Source organism: Orcinus orca, chromosome 15 (genome assembly GCF_937001465.1).
Source record: "Orcinus orca chromosome 15, mOrcOrc1.1, whole genome shotgun sequence".
In the NCBI taxonomy this organism is placed as follows: Eukaryota; Metazoa; Chordata; class Mammalia; order Artiodactyla; family Delphinidae; genus Orcinus; species Orcinus orca.
Window position 1 is genome coordinate 4,278,839 of NC_064573.1, and position 14,548 is coordinate 4,293,386.

The 14,548-nt window shown below is 48.4% G+C and overlaps 1 protein-coding gene across 3 annotated transcripts in view; it reads right to left on the minus strand.

Annotated features, from left to right (window-relative positions):
* Nucleotides 1–13,139, minus strand: part of CNDP1 (carnosine dipeptidase 1) — a 33,772-nt gene extending 20,633 nt beyond the window's left edge. For 2 of the 3 annotated variants that reach the window (XM_049697665.1, XM_033406105.2), the window contains exons 1-2: nucleotides 1,516–1,641; nucleotides 221–317 (exon numbers count right to left, since the gene is read on the minus strand). In XM_049697665.1, coding sequence (XP_049553622.1) covers nucleotides 221–317; nucleotides 1,516–1,529 — 111 coding nt within the window. In that variant the 5' untranslated portion in view covers nucleotides 1,530–1,641. Of the gene's footprint in view, nucleotides 1–220; nucleotides 318–1,515; nucleotides 1,642–13,077 lie in introns of those variants that run through there. The other variant, XM_012536802.3, reaches the window with a different exon arrangement.
* Between the last annotated feature and the right edge of the window lie 1,409 nt (nucleotides 13,140–14,548).

Sequence of the window (14,548 nt, forward strand, 5' to 3'; positions counted from 1 at the left end):
AGGGGTGCCCTGCAACCCACAGGACAGAAGCTCCCGCCCCGGGCAAACGTGTAGAAGCGTGTCCCTGAGTTCTGTGAGCTGTTCTAGCAAACGATGAGCCTGAGGAGGGGTCACCAGAGGCCCTGATCTGTAGCCGAGTCAGGCAGAAGTGTGGGCAACCTGGGGGCCCACCACCAGCTACTGGCGTCTGAGGTCGGCATCGGGGTAGGGGTGACACTACCTCCAGGAAGACAGTGTCAGAGGTGAGCCACGTCGCAGGACACCGGGGGGGCACACAGAGAACTGGAGACTTGCTTGTTGTGCAGAAAACCCACACTCTGGGGACAGAAGAGGAAACATGTCTTTCTTGGTGAGGACGGAGTGAGAACGTATACACGGGAGACCCAGGCCGAAGCCTCGCCCCGTGGGAGCTCCGTAACCACTGCTGATTCTCAATGTTAGGAACAATCCTTCCCATTCCAGGGTCCGTACTTGAGCCGCTTACACTGGGACAGCCGCAGTGTTTATTAAAAACCATACATGTGATTTTGGACTCTACTTCCTAACTTATTTTAGTTTGATTTCTATCCTGGTTGTAGCACTTCTATTTTTATTGTGAAGAAATGTATTTGATCTGAAGGAATATTGTGTTTTACATTTTTAAACTGGAATTTGTAGGGCGGATGCTGCCAAGTTAGCACTAAACTTAATGGACTGGGAGGATATGAGGACACTGCACAGAGCAGCGTTGGGCTGAGAGGCCCACATTGGCGCATGCTCCCACCGCATGCCTTTTCTCTCCCCGCTGTGAATTCCAGCCTGCACTGCGAACCCCAGTCGGGTTTCAACATCCCAACAGGCACTTACATCAAGTTAACATGCCCACACGAGGAAGGATTCCATGAAGGTCAAGCTTAGGCACTGCAGCCTGTACACTGAGCCTTGTACTTTAGTATGAATCATGGGGGATTCACGTCTGTTTGCACAGTAATATTCCAGACATGGGTTGGTTGACCCAATAAATGTACACTGAACACACATCGTGTGCCAGACACAGTGTCGGGGGCTCAGGGTCCAGGGTCCAGGGCGGCCTCAGGGAGTTCCCGGGCGGTGGAGGTGGGCCAGGCGTGCCAGGGGCACAGGAGAGCCAGCAGGAGAGGGACGTGCCAGGTGGTGACAGAACGGGGAGGATGCATTTCAGCTAGTTTTGCAGGTGGAGAGGGTCTCTGAAGGGGAGGATGGGCCACCTGATGACGGTCCAGAGTAAAGGTGAGCTCAACAGAGCTTGCTGATCATTGCTAAACAGACATTCCTAGATCAAATGTGCTGGGAATGCCCTTTTTGGAAGGAATGGCCGGAAGGGATCTCTTACCTGAATCTAACCAACATTTAAATTCTAAGTCAATGAGGAGTCACAGGCATTTTAAATGGAGTTGTCAAGCAAAAAAAAAAAAATCCACATCTCCCAGCAAATAACCATTCTCCCAGATTCCCAAAGGGCATATCCAAGCATTTTGCGCGTGCCGTGTCTCTCACCTGTACAAATTCATCCTGATGGAGATCGATGTATTGGAAGACCTTCTCTAGCAGCCCGGTGGGCGGGGAGGACGGTGAGAACATGCCTCCGTCCAGCAGCAACAGGAAAGCAAGGAGAGATGATGCCTGTGAGCATGTGACGGGGGGATATTTTAAAATAAGGACCAGGTTTTGGACTTTCCACCTTTCAAATACTTCAACAAAGTTAATGTTATCCAACACAGCTGATTCCAGTCTTCTGAACTAAAATAACACAAGGTAGTAGAATGGGAAATATATTTTTTGCTATATCTTCACCCAAACCCTTCATTTGCAATGCTAAAGAATTTTAATAAGATAGAAACCAAGTTAACAAGCTTGTATTTAAGCAATGCTGTTGTTCTTTTTTTTCCTATGACACAATTTTCCTATGGGTTCACTTCCTACAAAGCTAAGTCAGCTCCCTACATCCCAGGTGTTAAGGGCAATATTTATAAGAGAGAAAAACGTGAGATAATTAAAAACAAAACCAAAAAAAACAGCAACAAGGCTTCTTTGTGTGATTAACCACTTTATGAAATACTAGAAAAGTAAGGACTGAATAAAATCCTGTGCAGTGCTGTAGGGTTTCTTTCCATCAGCTCCTGAGGTTAGAATACCTTGAGAAGAAACTTACAAGCCACGCTGTGATAAATAACATCGCAGGACTGGCGATCATGTGGACACTGTTGGCCACAGTCTCTGCCTGGTAGCCCCCGGTCCGTGGCTTTCTCCTTTTTCCCTCCCACCAATCTGGCCTCTCTGCTTCCATCCCTGACGGGTCCCTTCCTTCCTCTGCCCAAGACCCCATTTCCTCCCTCCCCCCCCTCCCTGTGACCCCTTCCTAGTCTCCTCTGGACTCCCACAGCAGGCTCCAGGCTGGGTGCAGAGCAGAAAAACTGTGTCCAGAAGAGCGTAGGACTTCCAGGTTGCAGACTAAACTAATTATCTTCTTCCAAACCAACTCTTCCTTCTGGATTGGCTCTGTTCATTTCTGAAATAGACTTTAGTTTTTAGAGACATCTTAGGTTCAGGCTGCTTCTTCCCTTGGCCTCCAGTTGCAGGCACCAACAGAGCCAAGGGAGGACTTGGGTCTAGAATAAAGAACTACTACAACTCAATAAGAAAGACAAATTAACCCAATTAAACACGGGCAAAAGATTTGAATAGACATTTCTCCAAGGAAAACATACGTATGGCCAACAAGCACATGAAGAGATGCTCAACATCGTTAGCACCAGGGAAACGCAAATCTAACCGCGACGTGACCACAGTTCACACCGCTCAGGATGGTTAAAATCAAACTGCCAGATGACAGCAAGAGCTGGCGAGGACGGGGAGGGACTGGAACCCTCGTGCACTATTGCTGGGGATGTAAAATGGTGTGGCTGCCTTGGAGACAGCCTGGCAGCTCCTCAGACGATTAAGCGCAGCGTATCTTACAGCCCAGAAATCCCACTCCTAGGTGTGTGCCCAAGAGAAATGAAAACATACATCCACACAACAACTTGTGATTGTATGTTTACAGCAGCATTATTTGTAATAGCCAAAGCTGGAGACAATCCAAATGACCAGTAATGAACGACTGAATGAACAAAATGTGGTACAGACACACAATGGAATATGACTCAGCCATAAAAAGAAATGAAGTATTGACACGTGCTACAGTACGAAAGAACCTGAACACATTCTGTTAAGTGAAAGAACCAGAAACAAAAGACTACACATTGGATCAGTCCAATTATGTGAAATGTCCAGGATAGGTAAATCCTAAGAGACAAAAGTAGATTGGTGGTTGCCTAGGGCTGGGAGGATTGGGGGGAAATGGGGCATGACTGCTGATGAGTTGGGGATTCATTTTCATTGATGAGAATGTTCTAAAGTTGATTGTGGCAGTCGTGCAATTCTGAACGTACTAAAACCCACTGAATTGCAATGCACACTGTAAGTGGGTGGATTGTAAGGAAAATGAATTGTATTGCAATACAGCTGTTATAAAAATAATAAATGTAAGCATTCAAAAATATAAATATATTACTGAGTATGAGAAATGTCTATAAAGGAAGCTAAGGCGGGGGTAAAATCAGGGTCAAAGCAAGCCATGCTCCTCCGTGAGTGGACGAAGCACTTGGTCCAGCAGATGGCGCCAGTGAGCTGTTCAGCATCTGCCCCGTCCTCCTCCGCGGCTCCCAATTCACCTTCTGAGGCCAGCTAAGTCCCGTGGGCAGAGCCTAGAGCCAGGGGCTGCGAGGACCCAGGAGGAAAAGGCCCCTGCAGACCCACAGTGGCAGGACGATGAGGTTCGTGCAAATGGAGGAGGAAATTTTTTGCAGCCGATCCATCTAAATTAATATTTGAACTGTTATTTTTATTTTTCATTCATTCAATTTGCATTAAAAAATTATTTGGGGGCTTCCCTGGTGGCACAGTGGTTAGGAATCTGCCTGCCAATGTAGAAGACATGGGTTCAAGCCCTGGTCCAGGAAGATCCCACATGCTGAGGAGCAACTAAGCCCGTGCGCCACAACTACTGAGCCTGCGCTCTAGAGCCCGCGAGCCACAACTACTGAGCCCGTGTGCCGCAACTACTGAAGCCCGCGTGCCTAGAGCCCGTGCTCTGCAACAAGAGAAGCCACCACAATGAGAAGCCCGCACACCACAACGAAGAGTGGCCCCTGCTCGCCGCAACCAGAGAAAGCCCGCGTGCAGCAACGAAGACCCAATGCAGCCAAAATAAATATAATTAATTAAAAAAATTATTTGGTGCTCCTCTCCAATGAAATATGAAAGGGAAACTTGAAGAGGAAAAGGAAGCCAAAGGAAAAGGAGAGGAAGGAAAAACCTCGATTGTGAGGACCGAGAGTCCTTCCTGAGGACTGAGCTTCCATCAGGCTTGTTCCTGGAGATGCGGTCCTGCCCACAGGGCCTGCACCACCGCACCCCTCGCCCCCAGAGCCGTCCCCCGTCTGTCTCCCCTCTCCACTCGCAGTCAGGCCTGCAGAGACCAGCCGTGGGCACTCATTCTGCTCTTAGGATCCCGGGTGGGGCCCCTGGGCATCCTTTGGTCCCCTCCCGAGTCTCTTGTGTTCCTCATCGTTCTGTTTCTTTTCTTGGGTTATAGTCATGTTTGACCTGAACGAATCACCCAACAAAACCCTGGGGACTTAGAAAGGGTATTCCTGGCCTTGGCCTTCGCAGGAAGGAGCAGTCGCTGGAGAAGGCAAGGTGAGAGTGACGGTCAGGGAGCAGAGACGGAAGCCCAGGTCTCAGTGTCCTCCTGGGGGGCCGGTGGCCCAGCCTGGGCTGCAGGGCCTCGCAGAGGAAACTCCTTTGCTCCAGAGGCTCCTGTTAATTCCAGCTGGTTGTTTTCAGACTGGGAACCGAAGTTCCACATGCCCTTGTGCTGAGTACTTACATTTAAATGTAAGGACCTCCTGACTTCTCAAAGTCAGGCCACACCTCTGCGGTGTAACCATCCCCCACCCCGTCCTTCCCCTAATCCAAAGAGCTTCACTTCCTCAAAGCCTCGCCTCCCACTGGACGCAGGCCTCAGTGGTCACTCTGCTCTCTCCCAGCCCCAGCCAACAACTGGAGACAGTTAGGTGAGCCGTGTACCTAGCTGACAGTGGCCTTGAGATCCCACGGGCTGCCTCAACCAATGACACTTCTCTATCTCCTGCCACAAAAACAGCAGGCATCTCAGAAGGAGCCTGGGGTGGTTGTTAGTTTCTGATGTTGAACCGAATAAAGAATAGAAAATGAAAGCGCTCTCACCCCACACAGCCTGGGCCAAGGGTACATACAATGGCCCATCAGCCAAACCCTTTTCCGCCCGTAAGAAGCTTTAGTGCCAGCGTCAACCTGGATGCCAAGAATTCTGCTTACCAAGTCCTTTAGAGTTCGGCGTGACCTTTACAGAGGTCGCTCTGCCGGTGTCTGCTCTGATGAATTTTATAACACAGGCAAATGCTTTGTTAGCCTCGTTTATCTCAGCACGAGAGGATTAAAAACAAAAATTCCAAACCGAAACACAGGCCTTTCTGGCTTGCGTTCATTCCCTTGCCGGCTCTGAACTGAGCCCAGCGGCTCCTGCTGAGGTTAACCAGTCCTGCAGGCTGGTGAGGGCGTGGCTCTCAGAGGGCAGCCTGGACTCACGCCAGGGCCAAGGAGGCAGTTTCAAGGAGCGGAACGCCCCAGAACGTCCCAAGAACTGCAGCGTGTCCACCATCCTCTCGTGGGGTCTGCCGGGCGAGTCTGACCCCAGAGAGGAGAGGTCAGTGGCCGAGCCTCACTCCCAGACCCAGAGGTGACCCGCACGCCGCACAGGCGGCTGGGACGCCAGCACAGGCTCGGCAGGGCCGCGGAGGGCAGAGGTCACCAGAAGCGGGCACGGAGGAGGCCCCGGGCGCCAGCCCGGGGCGCACGTGGAGCTGAGAACAGGCTCTGGCCCTCTCGATGGCCGACGGCCCGCTGCGGGCAGGGGGCACAGGCTCTGAAACGGGCACAAAGCACCACCAAGTGCCGCCAGGAAGGGCCCGAGGTCAGTTCCCACAGCCGCCGGCCCTTCGAGGCCCGGGGCTCCGGAATGCTCCATCCGGGGCGGCAGGCGGCCAGTCCAAAGACCCGGCTCCTGACGCCGGGGGCGTGCGTGTTTCTCCACCGCCTGTGGTCTTTGCCAGTGGGGAGCTGGCCGCCTGCACAGGCTGCGGGGACCAGGAAGCTGGCCTGCCAGTGAGCGAGGCCACCTCTTCCCGTCTGGCCAGGGACCTGGGCCCCTCCTGACATCAGCCTGAGGGACCGCCGGGGCTCACTGCCTCTGGAGCCTCTGTCTTCTGGAAACATGGGCAGCACAGAGACAAATACGCGGAGCAGAGGAGGGACTGAACTCGCCAGAGACCCCTCTGCTGTTTCTCCCGCAGACAGGCAGCCACACCCGCCGAGTCGGGGCAGAGGGTCTGAAACGGTGAGAGCGCCGTCACCACTTAGAGCTGGACGGTGAACTCCTCAGAGGCGAGCCTGTGGCTCTGATCCCGCCCCTGGAACCCAGGGCTCCCGCTCCGAGAGGGGAGGGTGTCCATCCCGAGCGGCCTGGAGCCCAAACCTGGGGTGAACCTGAGATCTTCAGAGCTCCTGGCTGAGGCTACACCACAGCCGCCGCCCCCTTTTCCTTCTTCTAAATCTCTTTTGAGGGATTTTTGCATAAGAGTGCTAACAGAATAAATCTAAAATACCTGTAGGAGTGACTGAATGATCTCAGGGCACAAGAGGTGAACTCGGGGCGTTCCGGCGGCAGAATGAGGGAGTAGGGGAACGGGATGGCGGGGCTGAGGTCAGTGGGACCCGAGAGGCAGGGAGACCCAGACTTAGAGCCGCAGGAGGGTGACCAGGGAGGAGCAGAGGCGCCTCAGCGGGGCGGGAGAGGAGGACAGGGTTCTGGCAGGACTGGTCCAAACGGAGCTGTCACCAGAGAACACGTCTGCTTTTTACCTAGATACTCCTTTAAATCTTATCTTCTAAAGCTGAAGTTCACAGCACAAACTTGTTTTGATTTCAAAACATGGGGCTTTATGACCTTCACCACTGGGAAGCAAGGTCCCAGCGATAAAGGGAAGGAAGAATTCCAGGCTTGCCCTCCTCCTGAATCAGTGCCATGGGCTACTGTGCAGTTGGGGACAAAAGTTCAACACGTGAAAAGTCAAGAACGAGGGCCATTTCAAGGACAGGGCAGGAACTTTTCAATCCCTGTGTACTACGCTCCTGTAGCTGCCGGAACCAAGTGCCACGGGGCTGGGTGGCTTAGGGCAACAGGAGTTCAAAGGCTCACAGTTCTGGAGTTAGAACTCAAGGTGTCAGCAGGGCCACACCCCCTCTGAAGGCTCCAGGGGAGGGTCCTTCCTGCTCTTCCCTCGGGGGGGGGGGGGGGGGGGGGCCTGGCTGGCAATGCTCGTGTTCCTTGGCTCGTAGCCGCATCCCTGCCACCTGTGCCCGTCTCCTAGGTGTATCCCTGCCTCTTCTAAGAAGGACTAGGCAGTGGCTTTGGGGACCACCCCAGACAGTAGGACCTGATTTTAACTAATTACATCTGCAAAGTCCTCCTTCCAAGCAAGGTCACATTCTGAGGTTCCAGGAGGACATGGATTTGGGGCCACTATCTGACCCAGTACACTCTGTTAGTCTCTTGTCACTAATATTCTCTTATTTGCTTTCTTAATAATTATCATCTGACTCACTTGAACATGAGCCGCATGACAACTGGGACTTGGTCTTCCTATGTCCCAGGTCCCCGAGAGCCTAAGCTGTGCCTGTCACAGAACAAGACCAGGTCCAGCCAGTATTTACTGAATAATTACATGCATAGTCCTGAAGGACACCAAGAGTAGTTGATTTTCACTAATGTAACTAGTTCTGCTTCAACGCTGTGTAGAAAATGCAGAATCTGTCTAATAAAACTATTCCAGCTGTAAACCTGAATAACGGAAAAAGTGAATGTCAAATTTGGGCAGACTTTTCCCTCCTGGCAGTCCCCCCAAAACCCCCATGTGGACCTCTGTTCACTGATCTGCCTGCCGCGAGTCCTTTGGTCCTCTCCAGCCTCCCAGCTCTTCATCAGCAAAGCCATGCCAGCTGCTCCAGGCTTACAGGGAACCCCTCTGCATCCCACGGAGTCCACAGCCTGCACCTCACAATTCACAGCATCCTCGCCAACTGCCGCCCCCCTTCCTCCCTGAGTGATTGCAGGCTTGCTCTTGTCCCTTGACATCCTCAACTTCACTGTGATGGGTCTGACTGACATATTTACACATTTTGCTCAATCATCACTGTCTGTTTTCAAACTGAACACTCATTTCTGTCTTCTTTTATTCTGTAAAATGCTTAGTAATTCTCTAATATCACTGTTACCTGAAAACTGGGTTCACCTCTTGGTGGGTGTCAAGCCAAAAGACACAACCAAGACAAAGAGTGGGAGAAGGAAGGATTTATCACTTGCAGCGAGTAAGGAGAACATCAGGGATATTTCCCAAAGCAGTGTCCCTCCAAACAGCAAATTGGGAAAGTTTTAAGCTAAGGGAATATGCATATTCATGAAGGGGCTTCAGCATAGAATTGAGGCAAAGGTCACCAGAGTCCAAGTTTTAGTTGACTGAGGTCACAAGGGTCAGAAAAGGTCAACATTATCACCCTGAGGTTCCAGTTGGTCTCGGGGTGGAGCCTTCAGGCTAATCTTTATCACTGAACAGAACTGGGAGTCTTTACAACTGATTTATTATCTTCACTCTTTCTACTTCTCTTGCTTGATGACAGTCATTTGTTCCCACCTCCCTTTGTTCCCTTAAGATCATTAATGACAGAGACCCGTTCAAGGGCAAGCATGGTGGCCAGGCTTAGATCCCAAAATGGCTTCGGCTAAAATGGCTTCTCTTCTGTCAAAAAGCTGCATCTGGTTCTTCTCCTCCAGGGACCCCCTACCCTATGTGCTCACTTCTCAACCATTTCCTTTATTCTCTTTCCTAGGACTGCTACTACAGCTGGAGTCTGTCAATCTCTCATATGTCCTCCAGCTCTCTTCTCTTTTCTGTCTTTTTTTCCTTTTATCTCTGTGCTCCACTTCCTGGGTGAATTCCTCAGTCCTGCTGTCCGGCTCATTCATCCTCTCTTTGGCTGAGGCCAGCTGGCATTAACATCCTCTACTGAGTTACTGCAATGACTAGTTTCCTTTTTCAGGGTTGCTGATTGGTTGTGTTTCCATCTGTTCTTGACTCATATGTGCCCACTTGTTTTATAATTTCTTAGTCTATCATTTATCTCTTGAAGATTTTAAATGCACTTTGTATCCATTCTAAAGCATGTTCTACTGTTTGCATTTCAGTGGCAGTAAATCCACTTCCCAGTTAATTTTGTGGATTATCTTTCTCATTGTTAGTGTTTGCTCACCTACTACAGAATGTTGTATGTGACAAACAGTTCACCATTGCCTACCTCCTAGTTTTCACTAGATGTTAATTACTAAGGGTTAAGAATTCTAGTCTTATATGTAAGTGAAACTACTAGAAATAAAAAGGGTAAAGAAAAAATCTCTATATACAAAGTATGCAAGGATGCAAGATATGATTTTGGTAAAAAAAAAAAAGTATAAGGTATGAAGATGTGTTTTTGTTAAGGGAAAAATTTTGTCCCAGTTTAGAGGTTATTTAATGGTTGTTTCATTTTTTTTAAGGAGAATAAAGGACAAAAAAATAAATAGTTATAAAAAGTTGGAGAAGAGAGAGAAAAAAAAGTCTTACGTTGTGTGGTCAAGCTGGCTAAAGTTAAATGAATTTATGATAAGATTTTTGTTTTTTAAAAAAGGATTTTTAATATCAACAGTGTGCCCCTGCAAAACTGGAATTCAACTTTCTTGCTCTGTTAAAAGGACAAGGTTTTCTTGGATTATTGCAAAAGATTTTTCTTTACCTGTTGAATAATCTGCCTAGAAAACAAAGATTCTGCACTTATCAAAATAATTTCCTGTATTTCATGTTGTTTTAATCAGCTCTTTGATTACCCAAGAAAACTGAGTCTTCTCAATATTAAAAGAACTAAAGTCTTTTTATAACTATGCAAATTTCTGAACATGCCTTTGAAATCTTTTAAGTCACTTTAGTTAGAGATAACTTAAAAAAAAAGAGATAACTAAGTATTGTTTCACGGTGACTTGTGATCACGTTGCATCAAGTGTCTTAAACCTGTTGACATATTTGAGAACCTCTCAAAGTCAAATTTTAAATGAAGTCTTTTTGACCTAGAACCAACTTTGGGATTTTTCCAGAGGGCCCCCAGAAAATATCAAAGATTTGTTCTCTCTCCTTATAAAAATAGTGATATGAAACTAAAAATTAGGCTTATTTGATATGTTAAGTTACATGAGAAGCATTGTCAAATAAAAGTGATGTTTAACTTAGGTTATATTTGTATGGATATATGTTACTAATATAAGTATTTCAAAATTGCGTAAAAATTCCTGGAAATTTGTCAGTGTCCTTACTGTCCATATAATCATCATAATTCCAATTGTTATCTTAAAACGTTGTATGCCTTAGAAATAATCAAATTTCCTTGTCCAGAGTCATTTTTTTAAATGAACTCTCACCATATCTTTAACCATGGCTATTTAAAGTCTTTTGTCATTCACAAAGAGTTATAGCTTTATTCTGATCATTCTCTGAAAACATTTATAATCAGTTACAGGCAAGAAGCACCATGATGACATCACTTGAATTAATTTTGAGACCATGCCACTGGACTGAGCAAGGATTTCCAGAACTAACGGAAAAGCTGATGGATTCATAAAACTTCTAACCCAAGATTTAGCAAAACAAAAATCATTATATGGGACTGAATGAACGGATGAGAATTACTGCAATTTTTATGACTTTTTGTTTGAAATATTGCTAGTTCTTTAATGTTTTGTTTCCAGGTTTAAGGAAAACTTTTTTTCTCTTAAGCTATCTGTAACTTATAGTAATCTGATAAATTGTATCTTTGTAAACAGAATTGAAACATTTATGTGTTTCTCCCTCATACCTCCAGTACTTATAAACTCGGAGTACTCTTATTTTCATGACACTGTAGTTCATATATATATATATATATACACACATACATACATACATACATATATATGTGCAAATGCATAAATTAAATAAGAATCTTTTCTCTGTATAACAGGACTAAATTGAAAACATTGGTTTATTACCAGGGTCTTGGCTGGGATGCCATATTTGAGAATGATAGGCATAGAATCAGACGTGAACAGAAGTTTTAAGGAACTAAAGTTGACTTTACTGAGCCAATAAAGCCTCCTGAAAAGACAGCCTGGTGCCTCTGTTACAGAGTTCCTACTCTTACAGGTGAGCAAGAAAGGTCACTTTCTGGCAGACCCAGGAATCTTTAGGTAAACTGGAGGCCTCGAGAAGAAGGGAATTCACCCAAATCTTGGTTACTGCAGGTGAAGTCTGGTGGTGACACTTGGCCTGGCTTCCTGCCCTTGAGAAGCTTTTACAAGTCTAATCGGAGATTCCTTTTGAAAGTTCCAGTAAAGCGGACTTAAGAGCTGATATGATCAAACACTACTCTTGCAGCACTTCTGCAAATAATCAAGCCAAGTGTAATGAGACTAGCCTCTTTACCAATTAGTCTTGCTGTGATTATATTTGATAGGAATGGAGGTGACTGTTGAGAGAACATTATGTTACAATAAAAAAACTACAGTACATCCATTATCAGATCTAAGCCCTATTCGCTCTTTGAGGTTTTGTTATCTACTTGTAAACTGGACCCTGAACTCTGCTAGTTTCCTCCAATATCTGGCTACAACTCTTTAACGTTTGCAATTTTCTCCTACCCTGCTAACTTGGAGTCACTAAGAACTAAAGCTGCCCTTTTCCTGAAGCCCTACAAACTGGAGCTGATACAAACTACAGAGAAATCACCACGATGAGTCACGTATGGACAACTTGCTTGACTGCTGCTGGGTGGGCCCCTCGGAAAGCTCACCAGAACGCCCAACACCATCCCAGAGTCATTCAAACTACAAACCAGGACATTTGTCAGAACTGCCCTCACTCCACCATCTAAAGATGCTTTGAGCCCAACAGCCAGAGCTTTTCTTGACTGACTGCCCTCTGGACTCAAAAACAGAATTTGTAGTTTGTTTTAATCATTAACCTTTATTTTTGTTTCCTTAGAAATGCTTCGTATTAAATAGCTCATTGCTTGCACCATAGAGAGCCCTAAATGAGATACAGGTAGATCACTGGTTGCTTAGGGATGGGGCAGGAATAGGAGAACAGGAAAGTAATTGCTAAGGAGTATTGGACTTCTTTTGAGGTGATGAAAACATCCTAAAATAAACTGTGGTGATGGTCACATATATCTGTGAATATACTAAAAATTATTGAATTACATGCTTTACAAATGCAGATTCCTAGACCTCCACCTCAAAACTATTCACACTAATGTTTTGTGGGGGGGGCAGCAGGAGGCAGAGCAGAGTTCAGAGTTCAGTGAGGAAGGGCAGCGAACTGCATCTGGGTGTGTAGAGTTCTCCACATCACCCTCTAAGCGGTACTTGGACTTTTGCATTCAGCAGCTGGAAGTTGTGCTCTGTGGTTTTGATAAGAATATTGCTTTTCGTGGGAAGAAAAGATGAGTATGGAGAAGTGTGCTGTTGAACGTCTACGTCACCCCACCTGCCTGGGCCTTGTGTCAGCACCCCGGCCCCCAGCATTCACTGAGGGGAACTGGCTTCCAGGTACTGTGTAAGATGCTTGAAAGTAATGCCATTTAACTATTTGTTGGAACATACAGCCGCCCAAAGCGCGCCGGTAAACTGCTCCCAAATGCCGCGCCGCTCAGGCTGAGACAGGCAGCACCCGAGAGCATGTCTAAGTGCAGGTGGGGATCCGCTCCGCAACCTGCCTCACAGGCATGGCACACGCACCGTTAGGCAAGCGGAAGGCTAGCACGCTGCTCCCCTGGACCCCGAGCGGTGGAGGGTCTACTCACCATCCTTCCTACTTTGGGATCCATTGGGCGGCAGTTCTGTGGTCTCGGCGATTCCCCCGGACCTCGAAGGAAAGTGGAAGAGGAGGTCTCACCAAGGCCCTCAGCTGGTCACATTAAACATCCCCCCACGAGGTGCCTGTCTGCGTCCTCCCCGTTCCCCCAGAGGGAAGACACGGCTGGAATAGTGGACCTATTCACATTCGGAAAACAAAGCTGCTTCAGAGACACGCGTTCAACTCGCCAGCAGAGGGAGAGACAATGCGTATCGCGTGCACAGACATGGGATGAGGCCGTGGCCCGGAAGTCATCTGATGTTACTGAAGGGCAGCGAGGCCAGCCCAGGCCGTGCGTGACAACCCAGGGGCTTTGCCTGGCACGTGTGGAGGGTGTCACCTTTAGCAGGGAGCAGATGCACGTGCCCAAGGCCGGCAGACCTAAGGAAGGCCATGCGAACACACGCTGTTACCTTTGGCAGGTGACACCTCGGCCCTGCGCTGGCACTGTGACCCTAGAACGTGTCAGCATGACAGGCTGGGTGTCAGTCTGCTCCGGCTGCCATAGTGAAGGGTGGCAGAACGGGCGGCTTAAACAACAGAAATCGATTCTCCCCTAGCTCTGGGCTGGGAAGTCCAAGATCAAGATGTTGGCAGGGTTGGTTCCTCCCTAAGGGTGGGGGAAGAATCTCTGCCTGGCCTCTCTCCAAGGGCTGCAGGTAATCGTCCACGTTCCCTGTCTTGCAAACGCATGGCCCAGCCTCTGCCTTCGCCTCCACATGGTCCTCTCCCTGGGTACATTCCTGTCCACACGTTCCCCCTTCATGAGGACACCAGTCATACTGGACTACGGCCCACCCACATGACCTCTGCAAAGACCCCATCTCCAAATCCGGTCCCACTCTGAGGTACTGGGGGTTAGGATTTTAATACGGATTTTGAAGGGATGCAATTCAACCACTAACAGGCTGTGAGTCTCCAAAACACTTAGAGTGTGCTGGGGAGGACTTTCAAATCACCCCAGGCCTGGGAGCCAGAGTTATCCCTGGGCGGGGTTAGTCCCTGGTCTCTCCCACACGAACGGCTGGGGCCATGGGACCAAATCCATGCAACGTCTGGGTCCCCGTCCACACTGTTGGCTCCCCAGTATGTCTTTCCTCTCCTGCAGCGATAGAAACGTCATCCACACGTTTCCTGCCTCTTGTGCAGTTAGGAGTTGCTGTGTGACTACCTGAGAAAGATGTGAACTCTGCATGGTGCCCAGAAGCGAGGAAGCCTGTCTTCCCCCATCCCTCCTTCCTACAGGCTGGGGCTGCAAGCTGGAGCAGAGGCCACGACCTTGACGTTGAAGTCGGGGAGCCCCGCCTGCCCGAGAAAACTGTCATCACCTTGAAGACTGTGTCGTCGCGGTCACAGCGGCCTCACTAATACATGTGGTTTAAGGATCCTGACAGGTCTACCACGCTTTCCTGATGCCG